The sequence below is a fragment of the Dendrobates tinctorius genome, unplaced genomic scaffold (genome assembly GCF_039654945.1).
Source record: "Dendrobates tinctorius isolate UK_male_01 unplaced genomic scaffold, ASM3965494v1 ptg000039l, whole genome shotgun sequence".
NCBI lineage: Eukaryota > Metazoa > Chordata > Amphibia > Anura > Dendrobatidae > Dendrobates > Dendrobates tinctorius.
In genome coordinates this window covers 33,712,145-33,740,061 of record NW_027361707.1, presented here as the reverse complement: position 1 = coordinate 33,740,061, position 27,917 = coordinate 33,712,145, and the positions used below count along the sequence as shown (strand labels likewise).

Genomic DNA, 27,917 nt, shown 5'->3' with positions numbered 1-27,917 from the left:
AGGTGTAGGCTGAGAATGGGGCGTCCGCCCCTAGAGTGCTCCACAGAAATATGCTGCGGCCAAGCCGGTCCGAGGCCCGTCCTGTACCAGTGCCGCTTGAGGGTCATGCTCCACTTCCTGAACCTGTCTTGCCTGCTGGTGAAATCAATGATGAATGGTGGATCGGCCCTGACACTGTGGGGGGCCCTCAGGTGGGCAGAGATGGTAATCTTCTGGATGTACCACTGCCGCCACGTGACGATGAGTCCAGACAAGAGCCTACTACAACTCCTGAAGCAAGTATTCCTCTGGAAGATAGTCAAGAAATCCGGAGATCCCAGATGTCTACTGCAGGGGTTTTACCAGCCCGATACATAGAACAGTGTTCATTGTCTGTCTCTCTGCTTGTGTTTTCTCCCCTATATGTGCTGCTCCGCATTGCAAGTGTCTCTATCCCACTGCAACCTTGATGCGGTGATGGTCGAGGACAACCATCTTTAAGTAGGGAGGCATTGCTATGGACCGTAGAGACAAGCTGCCACTTTAAGAGACAGCACCCCCCTTGTTTAGAGCAGTGGGACTGTGTGGTTTCTTCTGCCAGCACTGGAGAGGAGCTGCTTTTCTGTGTGTGAGGAGAGAGCCGAGATTTCTGCAGGAAGGAGACGTGCCTGGAGCTGTGAATAAAGACTTGGTAAATTCTTCTGGGGATAACAAGGTGGCTTTCCTGTGTTTCCGTGAGGAGCCATGAAGAAACACAAGAAAGGAATCCAGGGGAGGGAATCCACCATTTCTACAAGCATCACTGGACCTGCACACAAGGAGAAGACCACGTTGCACAGAGCTTCCGGGAAGACGTGTGCACCATCTTGCAAAGCTGCAGGGGCCCTGGGATTGGACTGAGATACCAATACTACTGTGAGTGTTAACCCCGTCTGTGCACATGCTAGCGTTTAGGATAGGCTGCAATAGACAGAGCATGGCAGCACGTGGCCTGGTTAGCAAAGGCCAGATAGGCTATAGTTAGCGTAGCATCATACATTACTGTGTTGTCTTGCCAGTTGGATAAATACACTAAAACCGCAAGTGAGTGTTATTTCATCTGATCCTGATTCATCAGATACAAATCTTAGTGCTTCTGATATTTCTTTAAATGAATCGGGTTATTCTATGAAAACACATTCCTTTCGGCCGTCCAAAAAAACTGCAAAAGTCGAGGCGGCAGGAAACATAGGAAACGTGTCGAGCTTGCCAACTCGTTACCAGAAAACACCTACGGTATAAGCTCTCCTGTTAATATATTGTATATATCTTCTAGGAATTTTTCCAAGGTGTAATTGGATGTCCTATCGCAGTGGTCCCCAACCTTTCTGACTTTGAGAGCCACATTCAGCTTAGAGAGATGGTCACGAGCCACATTCAGCTCCCACCCCCCAAAGCCCCCATTACAGGTATAATGATAACCAAAGGTTTTCCCTCAGAAATCACTTCAAAGCAGTACACTGAGATCCAGTGGTTGTTCCCACATTTCCCTCATTCATTAGTCACCCATCAAGGACTCCCAACACACTGTCACATCCAGCTTTGAGCACCTCCTCTAACAGGTAGTACCATCCTCCAGCGTACCATACCTAAATCATATCTAAACCCCGTGACAGTTTATGTGCATCTAGATTTGCTCTTCTGTGCAGGGCTACTCACACAATTCACCATTTTGAGATGTTCTCTTCATACTTGTTTGCTAGACCTGGAATTAATGCACCAAGCTGGCAGACAGCCGCGAGCCACAATTAATGAGATCGCGAGCCACATGTGGCTCCCGAGCTACAGGTTGGGGACCCCTGATCTAGTATATAATATCTAATTAACTCAATTTCTGGGCTCTAAACTTAATCTGTGACTTTTGTAGTGAAGAAAGTGCACAAAACCAGATGCAAAAGACCAAACACATTTAATAACCATAAACGTAATAAATCGAAAAGTACCCAAATTTCACAACTACCGCCAAAACCCTATTTGTAAGAAAACCCTAGTTATTTCTATGAAATATCCACAAACTTTCCATTATTCATTCATAAATTGAGCAAAATAAACAATCGTGATGAAAAAAAACACAAAAAGTACAAATCTTCAAAAAGTGAGAACCTTCAGGCGCAATGAGCCTGAGAGGCCACACCTGCTCTCCGCAAGGACGGCAGAAAAACAGAGTGGGGTGTGAAGTTCAAACAGACCCTAAAAATGAAGGCCGTGGTTGTTCGGGACCCCCCACCGCCTTGGAGAGGAGGGAACTCAATAATGCGTGTGAGGGCCTGTGAGGTCTACTGCGCCAGGAATGTGACCAGGTGAGACTGACAGGGTGATCGAGGTGTCCACACTACACACGCTGCAGCCTGTCCCTCCTGTGCTCTCTGACCTCACAGGTTCCTTTACAAGTGGCTTCACCTGGTGGGAACACATATAATAAGGATTCCAAAGGGCCAGCATTTCTTAGTGAGTGGATCCAAGTGATCCCAGTCACCACAGAGAGCCAGACTGCCCATCACTACGGCCATGCTGCCTCTGACACCTCCTCCTGCCAGGGTGCAAATAGGTAAGGAGTATGGCTGGTAGTTGTATAGTTTGTCCCTCTTTCTTTTTAGAGTGTTAGGACATGTGTCTCCATAAGAAGGGACTTCTTCACCAACCCACCAGGGCTGTGCAGCAATAACCCCCAGCAGCAATGCCACCTCAGGGAGAGCAGGAACCTGAGCAACAGCAAAGAGGACAGAGGGCATTCCACCCTCATCCAACATGGCGCTGGCGGCCTCCAGACCACGCCCCCTGGTGTAAGCGCAGTCATCGCTCTCCCTGGCGCCGGCGCCTGGTGATGACGTGCTGTGTTTGGTGAGACACACTCACTTCGGGGGATCCTGGCCGCCGCGGTAGGGGATGGCGGACGCGGCGGCTATCAGCGGAGAAGACAAGGAGGAGGATGGTGGGAAAAAGGCGGCGGGCCCCGCGGAGACACTGGGCTTCTACGAGAGGAGCGACATGCAGCGGGCGGAGGAGAAGAGGCGCCACCTGTCAGGTGACTGACAGGCCGGGGTGTATGGTGGGTGGGGGGTTAACCATGCAGTGACCCTGCTCCGGCCATTGTTTACCCAAGGGCCCTTCCCTGAGCGGCAGACAGGGGAGTGCTGTGTGTATATATATATATACCAGTGTCCGGCCAGCGCTGCAGACAGGGGAGTGCTGTGTGTATATATATATATATATATATATATATATATATATATATATATATATATATATATATATATACCAGTGTCCGGCCAGCCCTGCAGACAGGGGAGTGCTGTGTGTGTATATATATATATATATATATATATATACCAGTGTCCGGCCAGCGCTGCAGACAGGGGAGTGCTGTGTATATATATATATATATACCAGTGTCCGGCCAGCCCTGCAGACAGGGGAGTGCTGTGTGTGTGTATATATATATATATATATATATATATATACATATACCAGTGTCCGGCCAGCGCTGCAGACAGGGGAGTGCTGTGTATATATATATATATATACCAGTGTCCGGCCAGCCCTGCAGACAGGGGAGTGCTGTGTGTGTATATATATATATATATATATATATATATATATACCAGTGTCCGGCCAGCCCTGCAGACAGGGGAGTGCTGTGTGTATATATATATATATATATACCAGTGTCCGGCCAGCGCTGCAGACAGGGGAGTGCTGTGTATATATATATATACCAGTGTCCGGCCAGCCCTGCAGACAGGGGAGTGCTGTGTGTATATATATATATATATATATATATATATATATATATATATATACCAGTGTCCGGCCAGCGCTGCAGACAGGGGAGTGCTGTATATATATATATATATATATATATATATATATACCAGTGTCCGGCCAGCACTGCAGACAGGGGAGTGCTGTGTGTATATATATATAACCAGTGTCCGGCCAGCACTGCAGACAGGGGAGTGCTGTGTATATATATATGTACCAGTGTCCGGCCAGCGCTGCAGACAGGGGAGTGCTGTGTGTATATATACTGTATATACCAGTGTCCGGCCAGCGCTGCAGACAGGGGAGTGCTGTGTGTATATATATACCAGTGTCCGGCCAGCGCTGCAGGGGGAGTGCTGTGTATATATATATACCAGTGTCCGGCCAGCGCTGCAGACAGGGGAGTGCTGTGTGTATATATATACCAGTGTCCGGCCAGCCCTGCAGACAGGGGAGTGCTGTGTATATATATATATATACCAGTGTCCAGCCAGCGCTGTAGACAGGGGAGTGCTGTGTGTGTGTATATATATATATATATATATATATATATACCAGTGTCCGGCCAGCGCTGCAGACAGGGGAGTGCTGTGTATATATATACCAGTGTCCGGCCAGCCCTGCAGACAGGGGAGTGCTGTGTATATATATATATATATATATATATATATATATATATATATATATACCAGTGTCCGGCCAGCCCTGCAGACAGGGGAGTGCTGTGTGTATATATATACCAGTGTCCGGCCAGCGCTGCAGACAGGGGAGTGCTGTGTATATATATATCAGTGTCCGGCCAGCCCTGCAGACAGGGGAGTGCTGTGTATATATATATCAGTGTCCGGCCAGCGCTGCAGACAGGGGAGTGCTGTGTATATATATATATACCAGTGTCCGGCCAGCGCTGAAGACAGGGGAGTGCTGTGTATATATATACCAGTGTCCGACCAGCGCTGCAGACGGGAGTGCTGTGTGTATATATGGGTCAGCGTCCGGCTCTCGCTGGATGCATATTTTGCCATAGAGATAAGCAGCTGCTGATGGCTCCTGTGACGCTTTTCCCTGGTTACGGTTCAGTATGCCCAGATGTGCCCCCCATACATCACATGAACCCGCTGACCATTACCTGAAGGAGCAGTTTCCGTGTGTTATATGGCACCGATGTCCTCTCTGGATCAGGCCCAGAGTGCATTGTGTAAGAGGTCCTCCAAAGATATTGTATAAAATATTCAAATTTTATTCAATGCAAAAAATGACACAAAATATAAAAAGAAACAGCAAACCATACAGAAAGTGGAAAATAGCATGACACTGGGTGAAAGAAATTTTTGATGACTATTGAATGACTGGTATAAAATATAGCACATGAGGGAGCATATAAGAAAAATATTACATGAAAAAAAATGCTTAAAGTGCTGGTGCAGCAAGCAAAGACAGGTTACATAGTAGCACTAAATAGTTAATTGTAAAATTTCACATATCAAAGCCTAATAGCATGCTTGGTGAAGCTTGCAGCAGGATCATACACAAGAAAATAGATAAAGCACAGACATTGCTGGTTTCCCCATATCATGCTATTTTCCACTTTCTGTATGGTTTGCTGTTTCTTTTTATATTTTGTCATTTTTTGCATTTAATAAATTTTGAATATTTTATACAATATCTTCGGAGGACCTCTTCTCTATAGTGTTTATACTTGGTTTCACGGTCCTCCGTGTTATAACCCCCTTCCGTCTTTGAATATTGGTTTATGCATTGTGTAAGAGTTCTACATGGGCACGGTGCCTGGGCAGGTGTCTGACCCTGAGATCACAGCGCTGGATGTGGAGCGGAGCCGCCAGCTGTCGCCATATGTGTCCTCAGGTGAGGTGCGGGGTCTGCTAATTGATACAAATAAGCTAGCTATGGTTATTTTTTCCAGTGCTGGAGTGGAGCTTCTAATCTAAGGTTCCTGTCCCCGGTCTTAAGGTACTGTCACACTTAGCGATGTACCAGTCATCCCGGCCAGCGATGTGACGCGGTCAGGATCGCTGGTGAATTGCTAAGTGGTCGCTAGTGAGCTGCCACACAGGCAGGTCTCACCAGCAACATCGCTGGGGACGGGGGTCGCTACTTACCTGTCACACCAGACGATCCTGCATCCTCCCGCCCGGCTCCACGCGTCGCTCGTCGTAACAGCAGGAAGCGCCGCAGGAAGCTGACGACGAGAAACAGTCCAGCCGGTTCTCGCGCGATCAGCGATAACCAGCGGGGGAGCCGGTCGAAGGTAAGTATCACACACAGCGATATCGCTAGCAATATCGCTATAACGTCACTAGTTATAGCGATATTGCTAGCGATATCTTAGTGTGACGGGGCCTTTATACTCAGCTGCCGCCACCTTCACCTTTATCAGATCCCCCTTCTTGCCCATGATGTCCTCTTGTGAGCGCAGCTTCTGAGTGGCCGGAGGTGAGATGTCATGTAACAAGCTCTCAGTAAGTCTGAGGGCCACAATGAGGATCTCACAGACTTGTACTGAGTTGTGATCTCCGGCGTTCTCCATGAAACACTGGAGCGATCCTGCAGGTTACAAACTGCCTGAGACCGTCGGGAGCGGCGGCGATATAAGGGGAAGATGGCGGCTGGTGAGTATTACAGTAGGGTCAGGGACTTTGCTTTAGAAGCACCACTCCTGCAGTAAAATGAAGAAAAAAACACTGGTTTAACATTCCTATTTTTTAGATGATTCTTACGTTTCTGCATTTTTTTTTTTTTTTTTTTTACTCCTGCCTAATACTTTTGCACAGTACTATAAATAGAGCGGAGGTAACATCTTATGATTCCTTATCGATAGTCTCATAGTTCAGCAGGTAGACGGCAGCCATTCGAGGAGCTAACAGAGCGCTCACAGGTGTAGCAGAGCTGAGTGCGACATTTAAGGAGCTGTTGGGGTATTCTGTTATAGGAAGAGACAAACAGAATAAGTGATCCGTGGCCTCGGGTCTAGTAATGGAAGCAGAGGGATCCCATAATAATAGATCTGGCCCCTCTCCTTTCATTTGGCCGCTTTGTTATAGTGGCTCCTGACCTCCTGAGGCTGCTGCGGTGTAAATGCCCGGCTGGCCCAGGCTTCCTCCTGCAAATTCTGCTGTTTTCAGAGGCGCAGGGTGAAGGTCCTGTTGCAATCAGCTGATCACCCTAGCGGCTGCATGATAAAAGGGGTTCACTTTATTGGTCTGCCTCATACATGTTCCTTAATTAGCTGTAAGTAACATTTCTTCACTTGCGTCACTTAAAATCGTGTCGTATGTACCAATAACATCCAGAGCTGCCTTCAGAATTCTGCTGGCTACGATTGCAACCCACTGAGACATCTCTAATGGCCTCATACAATCGCAAGCTACACAGTCCCGCTCTACACACTATATTTCCTACAACACAGCGTTGGATGCTCTGTACTGACAAGGAGCCGGTAAGGGACTGGTTAGCGAGGTTACGTCTTAAAGGGGTTTCCGTGATCACAGGCTGCCATATCGTGACCACACCGCCAGGGTTCTGCAGACTTTTTTGTTCAGCCCAGAAAACCTCTCTGAAGTGTTGTCTTCCTGAGAGCTAGCAGTAAGGCAGCAGAAGTCCGAGCAGCGTCACACAGGTTCTCTCATAAGTATAGAAGCGGAGCTGTGCCCTACATATGGTGGGTGAAGGTTTGTGTCGGGGCACAGGAGCGGTGTCCAGTGCTTGGCGTTGTTACCCTTTATATTTCCGTCTGATATGGAGTAACAGCTGCTTTTACTCTTGTTTCTAGTTGTTTGTAGCAACCGTTACCATGAGCTGGTGCAGTCACCCCCCTGATATAGCCGCACACCACTGTTTTACAAGAAGCGTTGCCGTAGCATCGTCACGCCTGCGGGAGAGGTGGACTGGCATAGAAAAGGCCTTCTTGTGGGTGCTTGTTGCTGGCATATAGTAACGTGAGAAGTACTAAAGACCAAGATGTTAAGTTACGTACGTGGCCGGGTCTTGCCCAGCGTTATCCGAGAAATCAAAAGGGATTTCTTCTAAAATGGAACAATAAAGGGTTTGTACCGAGCCGATAACTTGTTCCACATCGATAGGACAAGGGAGAACGTATGAGCCTATGGGGCCGACTGCTGGAAACCCCAAGAATCCCAAGAATGGGGTTCTGAAGAGCGCCAGTCTGAATGGCTCTGATGTTCATCCTCCGCACCTACTGTCCATTCGTTCTCTGACTGCACGTGATGCAGAATATCGATCTTGGCCTTAAAAGGAAAACTTGTCGCCTCGTTAAAACACGATTTACCTGTAGATAAGGGGTTAATCTGCATGTAAATAGCATTACAATGCTGTGTGGCCACTGGGAGAAAAATTAACTCCTTTCCTCTCGAAAGCCGTTGGCCTTTAGTGCACGGAACAGCTACAGTCATCGCTCGCTTTTTTGGGAGTGATGTCCGGCTGTTAATCCGCCCCCATCACTTTGACAGCCGGCTCTGCGTCTTGTGTGTCTTACAACAAAGTGAACCCTGAGCGTTAAGATCAGACATTCAGATAGTACTCTCTCACCGCCGCTGCTCCGCTCTCTGTGTTTTGATTGCAGTGGTGACGTCATTACTATAGCTCACATCACCGCTGCAGCCAATCTTTGGGCTCAGTCTCTCTGCCGAGTGACGGTGGTGTGCACTTTAGTCCTGACATCACCGCTGCGGGAGGGTGAGTACTGTCTGGCTTTGTTCCTTGCAGTCGTTCCCCCTTTGTTATAAGTGGAGAACCCCTTTAAAATGAATATTCCATTTTGGAGCTCCACAGAATGGTCCTCATAGATGTATGATCAGAGAATCGCTTACAGTGCAGTTCCCTAATATATCAGTCTCCCAAGGATGGGCCTGATTTTTATGACACAGTTCTTTAGTTTGCACCATGGAGGGGTGATGCAATCAAATTGTCACCATCACTTCATCTCTGCGGACACCGTTGCATTATTTCCGTTGACGACTTCAGAGTCTTGACTTTGACATTTCTAACACTCTCCAGCGCGCCGTGATTCATGTCCTGTTGGAAAGGATCCTGCCGTATTATTACACGACGCAACTTGTGAGCAGTTTAATGAATGAGCTGGGAGAGGTGACATTGAACTCTTTACAGTATTTGCCAGGAACGTGATAGTAATGCTTTATAATGCGTACTGGTCTGGTCGTGCTGCAAAACAACGATAATGGAGCGGAAAAAGACAGGAGAGAGCTCTACATTACACACACATACCCCCCCCCCCCGCATTGCTGAGTTAACAGGCGCAGGTCTTCCTAAAGAAACACTAAATATACCAAAAAAAAAATCTGTGTAATCTCTCTTTAATACGCTTCCCTCCATTGATCCTATTGAAATACATAATTATAGATCTTCCCAATGCTCCCCTCCTCCGTCTCACATCCTGTATCCGGCTGTAAAACCACTTTCTGCAGCAGGAGCCTCCCCCAATTCCTCTGTTTGCAGTTGTAGACCAGGGCTATTAATCCTTGCCCTTCAGAAAACTGGTCAGAAGATTTCTAGGTTAGGAGCCTTTAGAATAAATTAAAGACTTTAAGAGGTTGTCCAGGATTTTTAATTCTTTAACTATGGGCCTAAAAATGAACAGGCAGTTGTTCCGGGCGCAGACTTGGAGTGTTCACCGACCACTCCTGCCAGCAGGTCAGCTGCTCCTTGTCAACAGAGGATCTCTTCTTTTTCCCGGCTGCTCTGTTGACTGCTCCTGCCAGCAGATCAGCTGCTCCTTGTCAACAGAGGATCTCTTCTTTTTCCGGGCTGCACTGTTGACTGCTCCTGCCAGCAGATCAGCTGCTCCTTGTCAACAGAGGATCTCTTCTTTTTCCGGGCTGCTCTGTTGACTGCTCCTGCCAGCAGATCAGCTGCTCCGTGTTAATAGAGCATCTCTTCTTTTTCCAGGCTGCTCTGTCAACAGGGCGAGACTGCTGTCGTCATGCTGATGGACAGCTGACTTACCGCAGTTAGGCATCGAGGCGCCAGCTGCTATTCAGCATAACGCCAGCAGTCACCACCCGTCAACAGGGCAGAAAAAAGGCCACTGCTCTATCGACGTGACGTCAGTGGAAGCTACAGGCGCGACCAGTGACCTCTCTGTGCTGACAGATTGGTGCCGGACACAACATGCAGGAAGTTGGCTATTACCTGCCTGTTCTTAGGTACATTGTAAGAAAAAAAATCCAAGATAGACATTTTCTTTTTGTGTCAAACTTGTAAACTGACTTTCCATACACTTTCTTGTTTTTCAGATTTGTCATTATTTAGGTTCATCAGTGCTGAGCTCACCCGGGGATATTTCCTGGAACATAATGAGGCAAAATACAGGGAGAGGCGAGAGCGGGTATATACCTGCCTACGGATCCCCCGAGAGCTGGAGAAGGTTAGTATGAATGAGAATATCAGAGAACAGTCTCTCACTGTGTGTGATCAATGGAGGCTGACTTCTGGCCTTCTATCTATCATTCTCCATAATTAAAGGGGTTGTCCAGTGGATTTTTTTTTTTTTTTTTTGCTGTTTTTTTTTTTTTTTAATGATCTGAAAGGAAATGAATATTATAACTTAAAACCGTCATTGATCACTCCCCCCGCCCTAGTACTGATACTTACCCAGTCTCATTCTAGTCATGTCTCGAAACTCCAATAATCGCCAACTACTCGCTCAGCTAGTCACTGTCAGCAGCGGTGACCTACCTAAGTCACTGGCTGAGCCGGCAATTCCAGCGTCATGGCAGGAAGAGAAAGTAGAAACCAGTGGAGGCCCAGTACGTATCAGAATTGGGTTTGTTGGGGGTAATTTCCTTGGGTGAGTTCCTTTTAATGAGGAAAGGGAATAAAGCAAGGATCAGGCATGTTGAAATGCCAACAGGCCCCACCTTCGTCTTGTACAACTTTCCTATATACTTTCTGTAACAATTTCTCATTTAAAGATCTCAAATTCCAGTCATTTGGAGCCGTTGTATTTTAGGGAATACAAAGGCTACTATTGTTCAGATATGAGGACCTGGCTGGGCCACCGAGTCTCCCAACCAGTTGGCTTAGGTCAGGAGGGCCAGTAGTCAGATTGGGCCTTCAGAGTCCTGCCTGATCCAAAATTTTATAGATGTGTGAAAGGGACCTAAATCAGAAATAAGCAATTGTCTAAATGGTCTGCAATAAACTTCCCCTACTATGTGTATGGTGCAGAAGCAGTGCAGCTCCTATCCATAGCTGGCTATGGTGCTGCTTCTAACCTGGATAACACATGGGGGTGTACGACTGTACGTGGTAGATCACAATGTGGAGAAGGTTCCTAAATAAAGCCTTATTTGGTTTTCTTCTGCCCACACTCACATTATCGTCCCAGCTGGAAAGGGGTATAAACTACTGCCAACCACAATTAGCAATGACTTGTTTCCCTTCAGAGGCAACGTATCGGGCATATTGAATTCTATCTGCACAGTCTTTCTACACATTCAATGGTTGACTTGTAGTGTGTATGCAAATTTACATCATCAGAAAGGACAGATCGCACACGCAGTACTGTATGCGAGTGTAGGTGGGGAGTAGCCTAAAAAGGCTGTCCCGTATCAGAGCACAGGGGAAGGTGAATCACACACCATGTCCAGTAAGAGAACTCATGGCAGACGACCATAGGGGAGTGGAGAAGTAACCATGTACTTTTCAGCTTCGGTGTCTATCCACCCATGGAAGCAGAGCTCAATTTCTAGGCTACAGGGGAAGTCGGTGCAGGAATGAAGCTGTGCTGAGACATGAGAGCTAGGGTAGACAGTAGCATTCAGGACCTGGTCTTCACATCCTGCATGTATTAGGGGGCAGATCCGCATGAGAAAAGTCTGAAACTAGGAGCAGGTTGTAAACTCCATATCAGGGTGTTTCAAAATTAATATTGATTTCAGAATGAAACTTTGTGCAACTTTTTTTTTTAACTCTAGGCTACCTCTAATATACACTTATATGGAGAAAAGTTTATCCCCCCCCCCCCCCCTCCACATTACACTAGGAGGAGCCTAAATGGCATCTTATTCTAAATCCATAGGCACTAATGTGGGGTTAGGTCCGCCTTACCAGGTATAAGAGCTTCCACTCTTCTGGGAAGGTACTCGACAGGATTTTTGAAGAGTCTGTGGGAATTTTCACCCATTCATCCAGTCTTTGTGAGGCCAGACACTGATGATGGAGGAGAGGTCAGGCTCACAATCTGGCTTAGTTGTGATCTCAAAAGTGTTTGATGGGGCTGAGATCCAAGCTTTGTGCCGCAGGTCAGGTTCTTCCCACCAAACTCGCCCAACCATGTGTTTATGGAACTTGCGTTGGGCACAGTCATGAGGAACGGAAAAAGGCCTTCTCCAAACTCTTCTCACAAAGCTGAAAGCTACTATTGTCCAAAATGTTTCTATATTCTGAAGCTTTGAAGGGGTTGGCTGGTCTTAAACTGCAATTCTGCAGTCACTCATGTGACTACAGACTTGTGAATCCTCACATCATGTGCACTGTGCTCTTTGAGGGTTTGCCGGGAGCAGGCGGTCATTTGAACGCAAATATACGATGTACGTCCTCCCGGCCACATTCCAACTGGATGCTCGTGACCTCACTTGTCTAGTTGGAATGTGCCTGGGAGTATGCATATTGTATACTTGCAGTCACATGACATCCCTCTGCTGACACCCGAGAATCTTCACAGTGTGCAGTGCGCACGATGTGAGTATTCACAAGACTGCATTCACATGATCTGCAATTTTACAGAACACGACTGCATGATTTGTAATTTTACAGAACACGTTTCCACTGCTCCAGAGTCCAGTGGTGGCGGCTTTACACCACTCCATCCGAGTCTCAGCATTGTGCTTGGTGATGTAAGGCTGCATGCAGCTGCTCAGCCATGAGGCTCCCAGCGGGGGCACTGAGTATGTGCTGATATTAATACCAGAGGAGGTCTGGACTCTGCAATTATGGAGTCAGCCAAGCGTTGGTGACTTTTCTGTCCTCTGCTCTTCAGCACTCAATGACCCCGCTCTGTAATGTTACATGGTCTCCACTCTGTGGCTGCATTGCTGCGGTACCTTCCGCTTCTAAATAATTCACTCACGGGTGATGGGGGAATATTTTAAGCGGAATTGTTGTCAGGACCTGACTTGTTACACCGGTGGCTCCTATTACTGGACCGCACTCAGTGAGCTCTGCACCATTGGCCGTTTTGTCACATGGTAGTAAAGGCAGATGGCATGGTGGGGGGCTGGATGTTATACACTGGGGGGCAATGAAGCCATATGTTATACACCAGAGGGGGATGGGACAGGATGTTGTGCATCTGGATGTGATGGAGCCGGATGTTGTGCACCGGCGAGGCAATGGGACCCGATGTTGTACACCGTGGGGGGGCGCAAAGGAACCCTGATGTTGTACACCGCGATGGGGTGGGGCAATGGAACCTGATGTTGTACACCGCGAGGGGGGGCAATGGGAATGGATATTGTACACTGTGGAGGGGCAATGGGACCGGATGTTGTACACCGCGAGGGGGGGGAGGGCAATGGGAACGGATATTGTACACTGTGGAGGGGCAATGGGACTGGATGTTGTACTTCGCAGGATGGGGGCGCAATAGGCACGGATATTGTACTTTGCGGGATGGGGGCGCAATGGGCACGGATATTGTACACCGCGAGGGGGGGCAATGGGAACGGATGTTGCACACCGCGAGGGGGGGGCAATGGGAACGGATGTTGTACACCATGAGGGGGGGCAATGGGAATGGATGTTGCACACCGCGAGGGGGGGCAATGGGAATGGATATTGTACACTGTGGAGGGGCAATGGGACCGGATGTTGTACACCGCGAGGGGGGGGAGGGCAATGGGAACGGATATTGTACACTGTGGAGGGGCAATGGGACTGGATGTTGTACTTCGCAGGATGGGGGCGCAATAGGCACGGATATTGTACTTTGCGGGATGGGGGCGCAATGGGCACGGATATTGTACACCGCGAGGGGGGGCAATGGGAACGGATGTTGCACACCGCAAGGGGGGGGGCAATGGGAACGGATGTTGTACACCACGGGGGAGGCAATGGGAATGGATGTTGCACACCGCGAGGGGGATAATGGGAATGGATGTTGTACACCGCGAGGAGGGGCAATGGGAACGGATGTTGTACACTGCGAGGGGGGGCAATAGGAGCGGATGTTGTACACTGCGAGGGGGGGCAATGGGAACGGATGTTGTACACTGCGAGGGGGGGCAATGGGAACGGATGTTGTGCACCGCGGGGGGACCAATGGGAACGGATGTTGTACACCGCAGGGAGGGGGGACCAATGGGAATGGATGTTGTACACTGCGAGGGGGGAGGGGGCAATGGGACTGGATGTTGTACACTGTGGTGGGGGGCCAGATTTTGTACGTCGGGGTAGAGTGGTGCAAGGGCCGGATGTTGTACAAAGGGGAGGGAGGGGCTAAATGTTGTACATGCGAGGGACTGGATGTTGTATGCCAGGGGACAGTGAGACTGGAGAGGAAATAACTAATTTCAGTGATGGAGACTGTGTTCTTTTACTTTTCGTACTATATGGAGAATTCTTTTTTGCCATTTGTCCATCACCGTTGTCGCCAGTTTCTTGTTCTCTAATGTCTCTTATTCTCAGGACAATGTCAGGGCTGTCAGGCACAAAGTATTCTCCTGCGATTTTTTTTTTTTTTTTTTTTTTTTTTTTTTTTTTTTTACATTCACGTCTGTCTGAGCAGAACTGAAAACCTTGTGTGATCCCATCTGCCCCAGATGAGAATCCGAGTATTTGTACAATCCCTGATGCCTCTGTAATGTGCTGTGTAATAGTGACCTTCTGCAGCCGACAGTCACCACAGACGATGACGACGTCACCGGCAGCCCAGAGAGAAGGGTCCGCTCCTCAGTCAGCAGCGTTATCTCAGAGCCGCACATGGATGTGTATCTGCAGGAACCAGCCCCAGGAGACAGACGAATCTGGCCTAAATAACGATCTTCGTGTATCTGAGCCGTCCCTCAGCCCGGGATATAGCTGTGTACTCTGTGGACAGGCCGCCATATGCTGTATACTACGCTTGCGTACTTGTCTAGGATGTTACCCCAGTCAGTGGCGGTTCATCTGTGAAACATGTCAAGCTGAAAGCCTTTTTCCTCCCTGGGATATAACATTAGTTCCTCTCCTCTGATGCTTTTGTGCCAGGTGTAACACCATAAAACTATAATCCCGTGCCACCGAGCCAACATTAGATGATGAGGTGCGCTCCTGCAAGTTTCGGGCTAAGATCTGACTGTACGAGAATCAATACAACGTCCGTCTAGTTCTTGATGGACATGTCAATCTCTGAGACGTGTGAAAAGCCATCAGAATCCAAGAATTAAAGGGGTATTCTGGTGAGGGCAAATAAAGCTTGTTCTTTGTACTCTGAAAAGTTTTTAGAGAACTTTCCAACATGTTTTCTGCATAAATTCCTCTGTTTTCAAGACCTCTGTTTGCTGTCTTTAAATAATATTTATTTATAATAAATCTTTATATAGCGCCAAACATATTCCGCAGCACTTTACAGTTTAACAGTTTCAAAACACAAGTCATAAGTAACAACGTTAACAATACAATAATTAAAGCAAAATAAGACGCCCCTGCTCGTGAGAGCTTACAATCTACAATGAGGTGAAGGAGATACAAAGCACAGGTGTGTATTTACAATAGTGTATAAACAATGATGGTCCAGCCATCTTGAGGGAGTGAGGGATGGATGGAGATGGAGTGAATGGGCTACACATGCACAGTTACACATAAAATGACTGATTAGTGAACGTGATAGGCCGCTCTGAACGAATGCGTTTTGAGGGAGCGCCTAAAGCTGTGTAAATTGTGGATAGTCCTAATTTCTTGGGGTAGAGCATTCTAGAGGATTGGCGCAGCGCGGGAGAAGTCTTGGAGTCGGGAGTGGGAGGTACGGATTAGTGCAGAGGTTAGTCGAAAGTAGTTTGCAGAGCGCAGCGGTCGGTTAGGCCGATAGAAATGAGGGAGGAGATGTAGGGGGGTGCCGCACTGTGGAGAGATTTGTGGGCGAGAACAAGTACTTTGAATTGGATCCTATAATGAATGGGCAGCCAGTGTAACGGTTGGCGAAGGGCAGACGCGTCCTAGTACCGATAAGCCAGATGGATGACCCTGGCCGCTGCATTAAGTATGGACTGGAGAGAGGAAAGTCGAGTAACGGGGAGGCCAATTAATAGAGCGTTGCAGTAGTCCAGGCGGGAGTGCATCAATGCTACAGTGAGGGTTTTTGTTTCCATGGTGAGAAAAGGGCGGATTCTAGAGATGTTCTTTAGGTGTAAGCGGCAAGAGATTGTATATAGGATGTGAAGGAGAGATTGGTGTCAAATATAACACCCAGACAGCGCGCCTGCTGCTGGAGTGTTATTATGGTGCCACCCACGGAGAGGGAAATGTCAGATTTAGGGAGGTTAGTAGACTGCGGGAGCAGAAGTTCAGTTTTTGAGAGGTTAAGTTTCATATAGAGAGCGGACATGATGTTGGAGACTGCGGACAAACAGTCACTGCCGTTCTGTAGTACAGCGGGGTAAGGTCGGGGGAAGACGTGTATAGTTGTGTGTCATCAGCATAAAGATGGTACTGAAAGCCAAATCTGCTGATGGTCTGTCCAATTGGGGCCGTGTAGAGAGAACTAAATAAAATAGGAACTTTAAGGCGGCTACTCTCTAATCCACCTGAAAAAGCGCAGCAAAAAGTGAACATAACGCGCAGCAATGTCAAAACGCCATTGTTGTGCACATGATCCATCCCATGTCACACTAAAACGACTAAAAAAAGTGATATGATCATCCTATAGAGTGAGCGTCGCCACCGCAAGAACAACGGCATCTCCATATCGGCATGTGCACGTACCCTAAAGGGGTTTTCTGGTTCCGGAGAACCTGTCCCTAGCCGCAATTAGTAAAAAAAAAAAAAACTCTACATTTAATTCACATTGAATGAGTTCACAGATTCCTGGCGAGATTCGAGCAAAGAGGCTGAATCAGGATTTCAGTAGAGATGCTCCTCATAAGACTTTACCCTCTGTGTCCGTGACCCTGAATGGAGGCTCTTACTTGGCTTCTTACTCGCAGTCGCCTCCACGATGATGATCGCTATTTTTTCCTTCAATCTCTGGTGTCGTTGACCTGGAGGGGCCAGGTGACTTGAATATATGGGAGAGGTGAGGCCGACTTTCCTCCGTGTAACGTTTCTTTGCAAAACTCCATATATGTGCTCAGAGACCGCTCTGCACATCGGCTTCCTCTGCGACATCCTCCGGGCTGTCTCTTGGCAACATCGATCTTAGTTGAAGATCTGCTTTGTAATTAGTGCTGGGAGTGTAGAAAATCCCTACTGATGCTGCTTTCCTTTTACTCACTGCTGTCTATAATCGCCTCTACAGCATGCTCTATATCAAGGTCCAGACAGATAGCCGTATTTCTCATGCGAATATCTCATTGCAGTGTCAGCACCTTCCTGACCTGAGCATGATGGTGTGATGTACACTGCCGTGTAAAAGATGGGCTCCCCTGGTCAAAATTACTGTTATTGTTAGCAGTTAAGCACGTTGAAGATGAAATGATCTCTGCAAGGCCTAAAGTTAAAGATGACACATTTCTTTTATATTTTAAGCAAAAAAAAATATTTTCTTTTGTTCACACTTTAAAAATTACAAAAAGGGAAAATGGGACGATGCAAAAGTTTGGGCACCATTGAAGATTTGTGGGATCAGATAACTTTGACCAAGGTTTCAGACCTTTAATTAACCTGTTAGGGTTATGGCTTGTTCATTATCATTAGGAGGAAAGGCCAGGTGACTTCCCAACTTTATGAAAGCCCAGCCTCCTCTTGGCTTGTGCCAAACACAGCAGCCATGGGTTCGTCTAAGCAGCTGCCTTGCACTCTGAAAATGGTGGAGGCCCACAAAGCAGGAGACAGCTATTAGAAAATAGCAAAGCGTTTTCAAGTTGCCCTTTCCTCAGTTCGAAATGTAATTAAGAAATGACAGTTAACAAGAACAGTGGAGGTCAAGATAATATCTGGAAGACCAAGCAATATTTTAGTGAGAGTTGCTTGTAGGATTGCTAGAGAGGCAAATCAGAACCCACGCTTTACTGCAAAAGAAATTCAGAAAGATTTAGCAGACTCTGGAGTTGTGGTACATTGTTCTACTGTTGAGACACATGCACAAATATGGCCTTCATGTAAGAGTCATCAGAAGGAAACCCTCCTGCGTCTTCATCATAAAATTCAGCAACAGATGTACGCAAAAGAACATCTAAACAAGCCTGATATATTTTGGAAACAAGTCCTGGGGGCTGATAAGATTAAAATAGAACTACTTGTCCACAATGATCAATGGTATATGTGGAGGAAAAAAGCACAGAATTTCAGGAACAGAACATCTCACCAACCATTAAGGATGAGGGTGGATCAATCATGCTTTGGGGTTGTGCTGCAGCCAATGGTACGGGGAACATTTCACGGTTAGAGGAAAGAATGGATTCGATGATATTTCAGCAAATTATGGATTCAAACATAACCTCATCTATAAAATAAAAAGCTGAAAACAGGATGGCTTCTATGATCTTAAACACACGTCAAAATCCACAATAGACTACCTCAGAAAGCGCAAACTGATTTGATTCTTTCCAGTGCCATGTATGACCCCTTTCTAATATAAGGAAATGGTACATCAGGACCTCCGGATCGGGGGTATACTTCGGCTCTTGCTGTAGGACGCCTCGGCACTATTCCACTATAACCTCTGCTGTTATTCTGCACATACAGAACATCCGTCTTCTGCAGTTGTTTTCGGTGTTATAACTTGGCGTCCGTGGATATAATGTTACCTCCCGGCACTCGCCCTTCTCCTTTGATTCTCAGATTCTGCGGAGATCCCTCCTATAATATTCTTTCTCTTTTAATCAGACAACCTTTGTCCTCGTGGAATATTCTGTCCCTATGGTCACGTTGTACCATATCTAAGATTTTTTATTTCTCCCTTAAATACCACAAATCGTAAAATTCCTTAAACCTGAGCAAGCGTGATAAAAATCGAGCTCGCCCCTCTGTCAGCGAAGTGGTGGTCTACAAGGGGGCAGCGACATCTGAGCTGTAATTTTAGTAAGCCGTGATCTTGGCAGGGATCGTAGTGAGCACAGACAGCTAAATGTGGCAGTGAAATGTCCCACCTTGCCAGGAGGAGAGGTGATGACTGCACGCCTCGCGATCGCTGCCGAGACATGCCCCATGTCCTGCTGAACATTGGAGTGAATGGATTTAGAGCAGTTTAGCAGATGGTGGCACTGTGCTAGGTATACACGGCCACTCACCGGGCATTCGGGATATATTACATTCTTGGCAAGTGGATCGGACAACTCACTGACACATATTGATTACAAGATCCTAGTGTTCCAGCTTGAAATGTTTGAAAAAATGGCAGCTGGGTGTTACTAAATTCCTGGTCAAAGGGCGTGTCCCACACAGACAAGTATGATGCAGCCCACACACACACGCGTCACCACTCCCCCTTACACACGGACAAGTATGATATCCCCAGTCCCCACACACAGACAAGTATGATGTCCCCACTCCCCCCCCCCCCCCCCACACACACAAACACACACCGATAAGTTTGATGTCCCCACTCCCTACACATAGACAAGTGTGATGTCCCCACACACACACAGACAAACATGATGCCCCCACTCCCCCGACACACGGACAAGTGTGATGTCCCCAGTCCCCCCCCCCTCCAACGCACAGACAAGTATGATATCCATACACATGTGATGACCCCACTCCCACCCCCACACAGACAAGTATGTCCACACAGCAATCTATTCTGAATTCTCTGCAGTTAGGCCCTAAGGACAGAGGTATCATTATTTGTTTCGCATGTACAGATCAAAAATTAACATTTCCAGCCTGTCCTGAATGTAAGTGGTCTGCTGTTACTGTGATATATACCTACATACAAATAGTGCCGCACTGTGAGCACACTGTTGTGTACAGGGGCGGCAGGTGTCAGGCAGATGCAGCACCAGTAACTCCGATGCTGGGAGACATCGAAGGTGCATTGTGTTTCTGAATGAACCTGCTTGGTTGTGTATTAATAGCCGTGCAGTCACCGCAGCCTGCACCAGTCCAGTTTTTTGCTTTCCCTGTACATGAGACCTCTCAATGTGGATTTATGTAGGGTTACTAAGAAGTAATGTTTCTTTTTGTGGAGAATGGTGCCATGTCGGCATGTGGAGTCTTACAGACCATACCATGCTCCTGTGGGAATTTAAAGGGGTTGTCCGGTCAACACAGATCAGTCTGCAGTCGCCGGTTTCAGACCCAGGACCAGGTCAGTGGGCTGCGGCCTCGCTCTCCGTACACTTGTATGGAGCTAGGCAACACCTACTAGATGGGGCACAGCCTCGGCTCAATACAAGCGTATGGAGCGAAGCCGTGCCCACTGGCCGAGGGTATGGATGACACATACGTACCTTCCGGTACCGGGTCTGAAACTGGTGAATCCTCGCAGCGCACAGAGCGTGCACTGGGGGGATTCCTAAGTCTGCAGTCACACACTCGGCACTGATGAGAAGCAAATGCTCTGAAACACAGGTCTGCAAATGGAGTGTTTTGGTTTGGATTTTTTATCCGAAGTTGTGCGGCAAAGCACATTAAAGGATCAATAATGACTCTTTGGATCTCTACATCCCATAAATGGCACTACGGTTTGTACTCTTCCTCTACAAAGAGGCTATTTGCATAAACCCATATATTTGTCCATGTACCGTATTATGCAAAAGTTTTAGGCAGGTGTTGAAAAAATACTGCAAAATAAGAATCCCTTCAAAAATAGACGTATTAATAGTTTATTTGTATCAGTTGATAAAATGCAAAGTGAATAAAAGTGAAATCTAAATCCCATCAGTATTTGTTGTGATCGCCGTTTTACCTTTGCTATTCTGTGGTTGTCGATTATGTAAATCAGACAGACTGGATGTGAGGTCAGGGCTCTGTGGGGACCTTATCTTCATTTTCGAGACTTATTGTTGTGTATGTTGAAGATAGTCCTTAGTGACATTGGATGTTTGTGGTCATTGTCCTGCTGCAGAGCAAATTGGACACCACCCTGGTGGTATTGCACGTTGGATAAGAATCTGCCTGTATTTCTCAGCATTGAGCACTCCAAGAAATGGGCAATATTGAGGACCGTAGAAGAAGTGATCGGCCGCGGTAACTTGGTGCAGCAGGTAAGACACATCTTGCTTACTTACCTGTTGAAATCGGAAAATGTCAAGCAGTGCCATCAGTTCAGAACTACCAGCAACCACTGGCACACAGCTACTCTTTGGAGGGGTCTTGCCAGAAGTGTTCTTCATGGAAGAACTGCTGCTAAAAAGCCATACCTTCAGCATACAAGCAAGGCAGAAGAGGGATACTATCATGAGAATCTGCGGGCAACAATGAAGCATGATGGAGGGTCCGTACAAGTTTGAAGCTGCATTTCATCCAATAGAGTTAGGGATTTGGTGAGGATTAATGCTGTACTCAGTGCTGAGAAATACAGACAGATACTTATCCATCTTGTAAGATCATCAGTGAGGTTTCTGATTGGCTCCAAATGTATTCTACAGAAGAACAACGACCTCAAACATACAGCCAATGTCATTAAAAACTATCTTCAGTGTAAAGAAGAACATGGAGCCCTGGGAGTGGTGATATGGCCTCCACACAGCCCTGATCTCATATCCTCCAGTTTGTCTGGGAATACATAAAGAGACAGAAGGATTTGTGCAAGCGTCATACAGAGAAGATCTGTGTTTAGTTCTCCGAGATGATTGGGACAACCTCCCAGCCAAGTTTTTATATGTATTTATACAATTATATTTTGCATGTAGTAGAATTAGAGGAATGACCTTCCCCGTGTTCCCCTTTGTCCTGCAGCTGATGATCTTCGGGTTCTTCCTGTGCCTGGATGCCTTCCTGTACGTGTTCACGCTTCTCCCATTGAGGGTGCTTCTGGCCTTTGTCAGGTTCATTACTCTTCCTTGTTGTGGGTTGAGGTAAGTGTAATAAAGATTTGGCCTCCAAGTTAAGCAAAATTTTCAATCATTAACCACTCAGTAAATGCCACATTATGTTCTTACAGCTTCCGATAAGGGAACCTCTTCTGATGTGCCATCTTTTTGCAGTGGAGCTTCAGGATAAGGTTGCAGCATTATGTGCCGCGCTGTCCCCGGATGCCTAAAATTAAAAAAAAACAAAAAACCTTTTCAGTGATTATTGTAGTAATTTTTTTTTTTCAAAGTTCAGGATTTTTCATTTCCATTACGTAAAGGCAACTTGTCTGCAGGATTGTGCTGTGTAACCTACTGTGTCAGGTCGGTGCCGTTATGCTGATTACAATGATACCTTGGTTGATGAAATCCGTCTTGTGGTTGTTGGGTTTTTTTCAGTTAATGATATGCCGGTGCTCTGGGGCGGCCTGTGGGGGGTCTTCATGTTGTGCTCTGCTTAGGTATTCATGTCTATGGCTTCTGACAGGTCACTGATCCCTCACTGACCTCCCAACTAGATCACATCCATGTTTAATCTGTATTTTCAGTTTACAACAACAACCACAAGACGGATTTCATCATCCAAGGTATCATTAATCAGTATAATGGTGCCAACCTGACAATGTCTGTAGGTTACTGAAAAATATATAAAGTGCTCTCAGTGAGAGAAACAAAATAGGAATCTTGTGGGTATGATACCTTTTAATGGCTAACAAATAATAGTGAATGTTGTTACAAAGCAAGCTTTCGGGACTGCTTATGTCCCTTCATCAGGCCATATCAGCCTGATGAAGGGACATAAGCAGTCCCGAAAGCTTGCTTTGTAACAACATTCACTATTATTTGTTAACCATTAAAAGGTATCATACCCACAAGATTCCTATTTTGTTTCTCTCACTGAGAGCACTTTATATATTTTTTTCTACTGGCTAACACGGTACCAAACCACTTACTCTGTCGCCTAATTGGGGGACACAGAACCTTGGGTGTTATGCTGCTGTCCACTAGGAGGCGACACTATGCATAATCTGAAAAAAGATTAACTTTGGCTCCTCCTCTGCAGTATACACCCCTAGACGGCGTCAGCCTTCTCCAGTTTTTGCTTAGTGTCGCAAGGAGGCACACCTTTTTTCTTCCGTTTTTTTCCTTTTTTCACGGAAATACAGATGAAGAAAAGTGGGTCTCCAGCGAGACTCCCGGCATGGCTCCCTCCTCGGTCCCCTATTAGGGGTACCCGGTTGAGGTTGAGGTGGTTTTTTTCCCCATGTCGCTCCCTCCCCAGTCCCTCGGGTCCTGGTTCGAGGTCGAGACCCCCCTCCTTCCCCAACACCCTTAAGGGGTCTGGGTTGAGGTCGAGGCGAGGATGAAGACCCCCTGACGGTGACAGACGCACCCTCCCTAATCCCCCGCAGGGGGTATTAGGTTGAGACGCCTCAGGTAGGGTCGGAGATCAGGCAGCATTCCGCAGCTTCCAGGGACCCCAGGCCGGCTGAGGGATCCTGTGGGGGCCGGGGGAGGGTGCGGACTGGATGGCACAGCAGAAACAGGGCTTTTGCTGTGTCCCTGTCTCTGCAGCAGCAGCGGCTCCATAGCCCTTCAGGGGCCCCCCATACGAAAACCGCTACCCCTGCTACCCCCACCGCTATCCAGTCGACCGTTCTGGGGGGGTCTGGTACAAATCCGCCCCCCCCCCCCCAGACTACCGCGCCGCTCTGGAGCCCTCCTGGGCATCAGGCTTCAAATTTAGACCGCGGCTTCGGCCTAGCTGAAGCCGCCCCCCGGATGACCAAAATGACACACTGGAGTGTCATAGAAGGGGCGGATTGAGGCAGAAAGGGCGCGTTTTTACACAGCCCAGCGCGCCCTTTTCAGCTCTCCGCCCCCTCCTCCCTCTCCTCAGAGCCCCGGTGGCCATTTTTTCTGGATGAGATCCAGGAGAGAAGCATCACAGCGGTCTCCGGGGGGCACAGAACTCGGATCTGTCGGCGCTGGACCTAGGGGCACACCGGTGGGGTAAGCTCACAGCTGGGTTCTCATTACTCAGCTGTGAATCTATACTTCCTATAAGGCTTTCTGTGGGTTCCCTCTGCGTAGCCACCCCTGTACGACCCCTTATAGCCAGCCTCTGTGCACTATGCCGGGCTCAAGGAAGAGAACCAGGCAGGAATGTTTCTATGCATTCTGCACAGCCTGCAAAGCCACGCTCCCTAGTGGCAGCACGTATCCGCACTGCCGGGTCTGCATCCAGAACTCTGGGTCAGAACCCCAGGGAGTCCCTACTGACGCTTCAGTGTCACAGGCCACGCCGGAATGGGCAACTCAGATGTCTCAGTCTATGTCACAGTCCATAGACAACCTAACTGCTACATTGCTGCAAGCTCTGCAGAGTCGGACCCCGGCTATGGACGGTACACAGCAAACGGACAGCTTGTCTCAGGAACATGCTGCTTCCGACTCTCACAGACGTAAGCGGACTCACAGGTCTCGATCACCTGAGTCGCACTATAGCACAAGGTCGTTCCCCTCTAGGGAGAGACAGCGTCATTCCAGGTCTCCTGGGCAGTCCCCTGCCACAGACAGACAGTGCAATTTACCACAGGGATCCCCCACCACAGAAGACCCCCGCCCCAGGTCGCCCTCCAGGGATCACCTTAGTGAGGCACAGGATTCGGAGGGCATCTGTGACTCCGACTCAGATAATGAAACGGTCAGGTCCGTGGTACCTTCTCCCCCTAGCAATACAGCGCTAGTTGAGGACATAATTTCTTCTATTCATCGGGTGCTAAAAATTCCAGAGTCGCCCCCGGAAGTCCCAAAACATAGGATTTGCTTCGAAAGTGTTCAAAAACCACCTAAGGTCTTCCCTAATCACGATGAGTTTGAGAAAATACTTACCAAACAGTTTGCGCAGCCTGACAAAAAATTCGCTAATCGCAAATATCTGGAAGCGAAGTACCCCTTCCCACAGGAAGACACCAAACAATGGGCAGATCCACCTGAAGTGGACCCTCCGGTTTCTAGGCTAGCAGCGCAGACTTTACTCTCTCTGCCGGATAGCTCAACCCTCAGGGACGCAGCAGACCGGCAAGTAGAACGCATGGCTCGTTCTATTTTCGAAGCGGCAGGCGCCTCTCTGGGCCCTGCGTTTGCTTCAGTTTGGGCAGCCAAGGCCATCCTAGCTTGGGCCAAAAGACTACAGGAGGGTCTTCAGGCTTCAAATCCTGAACTCTCGGACCAAGCGGTCCAGATGGCAGTGGTAGCAGACTACATGATTCATGCAGCCCTGGATTCCGCCAGAGGTGTAGCGGGAATAGCATCAAACGCCATCACGATCCGACGCATCCTCTGGCTGCGAGAATGGAAAGCGGATGCGGCCTCAAAGAAGTCCCTCACGCGACTTCCGTATTCTACTGGTAGACTTTTCGGCGAAAAGTTGGACACCATGATAGCCAATGCCACCGGGGGGTAAGAGTACCTCTCTCCCTCAACTAAAACCGAAACGCACGTTCAAACGAAGAAACCAGACGCGATTCCGATCCTTTCGGAATTCCTCGGGCTGGTCCGTTTCGCGCCCAGTGCAAAACCGCAACCGTTCTCCACGCAGAGACAACCCACGGACGCAGCAGCGACCGGACAGGGCTTGGCAGTCGAAAGCAGGCCAAGCGAAACCCAAGGGAGGAAAACCTCAGAACTTCACTTCATCATGACTCGAGACCTCCGGAAGACACCCCACCAGTAGGCGGCCGACTTTTACTCTTTCAGCAAGTCTGGCTGCCTATTACAGAAGACAGGTGGGTCAGGGAAATAGTGTCTTCCGGATACAAGATAGAGTTCACTTCCGTTCCACCGAACCGGTTCTTCCTTTCTGTTCCTCCAACACCACCAGAAAAGGCTCGTGTCTTCCACCAAGCGGTTTCCTCTCTCCTTCAATCAGGAGTTGTGGTGCCGGTTCCCGCGAACGAGAGATTCCGAGGATTCTACTCAAATTTGTTTGTAGTCCCCAAGAAAGGAGGCGGCGTCCGACCCATACTGGACCTAAAACAGCTCAACAATTACGTACGGGTCCGTCATTTCCGCATGGAGTCCCTCCGGTCCATCGTTGCATCCATGGAGCAGGGAGAATTCCTCGCCTCCATAGACATACAGGATGCGTATCTCCACATACCAATTGCTCCCGCCCACCAAAGGTTTCTCAGGTTCGCGGTCAACCAAAACCACTACCAGTTTGTCGCCCTTCCGTTCGGACTCGCCACGGCTCCAAGAACGTTCACCAAAGTCATGGCGGACACCATGGACGTCCTGCACTCGAGGCATTCTAGTCGTCCCGTACCTGGACGACCTCCTCGTCAAGTCTCCCACTTTCAAAGACTGCGAGGTCAGTGTCTCAATCACTCTAGACACTCTGAGTCGCCTGGGATGGCTAGTCAACCTACAGAAATCGTCGACCATTCCAACTCGGACTCTAACATTCCTGGGAATGGTATTCGACACCACCAGGGGCCTGGTGCTCCTTCCCAAGGACAAGACACTGGCCATCCGTCTGGGAGTTCGCACACTCCTTCGCAGTCCTCCTCGATCTCTCCGGTTTGCCATGAGAATCCTCGGCAGGATGGCAGCAGCAATAGAGGCAGTGCCATTTGCCCAGTTTCACCTCAGGGTCCTTCAGCTAGCCATACTCAGATCTTGGGACAGGAACCCCTTCTCCCTCGACAGGGAGTTCAGGTTGACGTCATCGACCAGGAGGTCCCTGCACTGGTGGCTCAAACCAACCTCGCTTACACGAGGGAAGCCATTCCTCTCAGGACAATGGAAGATCCTGACTACCGATGCAAGCCTGACAGGCTGGGGGGCGGTACACCTACATCACAGGGCACAGGGCAAGTGGTCACCGAGGGAAGTGACATTGCCCATCAATGTTCTGGAAATCAGGGCCATTCTCTTGGCACTGAGAGCCTTTCATCACTTGCTTGCAGCCTCGCACATACGGATACAGTCGGACAATGCCACGGCTGTGGCATACGTGAATCACCAAGGCGGGACCCGCAGCGCCCAAGCAATGAGAGAAGTGGCTCATATCCTCTGCTGGGCGGAAGACACAAGGTCGGTTCTTTCTGCGGTACACATTCCGGGTGTAGAAAACTGGGAAGCCGACTTCCTCAGCAGGCAAGGAATGGACTCGGGGGAGTGGTCTCTCCATCCCGAGATTTTTTACCAGATCTGTCAACGATGGGGAACCCCGGATGTGGACCTAATGGCATCCCATCTCAATGCCAAGGTTCCCAATTTCATGGCCAGGACACACGACCCGCGGTCGCTCGGAGCGGATGCCCTGGTCCAGGACTGGTTCCGACTCCTGTACATTTTTCCACCCCTCCCCCTAATAGCCAGGGTCGTGAGGAAGGTCAAGCAAGAGGGAGTTCCGACCATCCTCATCGCGCCAGACTGGCCCAGACGTACTTGGTACGCCGACATCGTCCAACTTACGGCAGACGCCCCCTGGCGTCTACCCGACCGCCACGACCTTCTGTCTCAAGGTCCGTTCTTCCACCAGAATTCAGGGGCCCTCAATTTGACGGCATGGCCCTTGAAACCTGGATTCTAACCCAGGCACGTTTTTCACCGGCAGTCATTGCAACTATGATCAGGGCAAGGAAGCCTGCCTCTGCCAAGCTCTATTATCGTACCTGGAGAGCCTTCTTTTCTTGGTGCGAATCTCATGGACAAGTCCCACTCCCTTATTACCTCCCGAAGGTACTAGGTTTTCTTCAATCGGGCCTAGATGCCAAGCTATCCTTAAGTTCGCTTAAGAGTCAGGTGTCGGCGCTTTCAGTCCTTTTTCAAAAGCGCATTGCTATTAAACCGCAAGTAAGGACTTTCATCCAGGGAGTTTCCCGATTGGTTCCTCCCTACAAACGTCCGATGGATACGTGGGACCTCAATCTGGTCCTGACAGCATTGCAAGCTCCACCCTTCGAACCTCTTAGAGAAGTT

General features: G+C 48.4%; 1 protein-coding gene across 2 annotated transcripts in view; it reads left to right on the top strand.

Moving 5' to 3' along the window:
- Window positions 1–2,432: 2,432 nt before the first annotated feature.
- TAPT1 (transmembrane anterior posterior transformation 1) overlaps window positions 2,433–27,917 on the top strand; it is a 64,087-nt gene continuing 38,602 nt past the window's right edge. Inside the window, exons 1-3 of one of the 2 annotated variants that reach the window (XM_073574626.1) lie at window positions 2,433–2,566; window positions 10,071–10,201; window positions 21,814–21,932. In XM_073574626.1, coding sequence (XP_073430727.1) covers window positions 2,527–2,566; window positions 10,071–10,201; window positions 21,814–21,932 — 290 coding nt within the window. In that variant the 5' untranslated portion in view covers window positions 2,433–2,526. Of the gene's footprint in view, window positions 2,567–2,810; window positions 3,044–10,070; window positions 10,202–21,813; window positions 21,933–27,917 lie in introns of those variants that run through there. The other variant, XM_073574625.1, reaches the window with a different exon arrangement.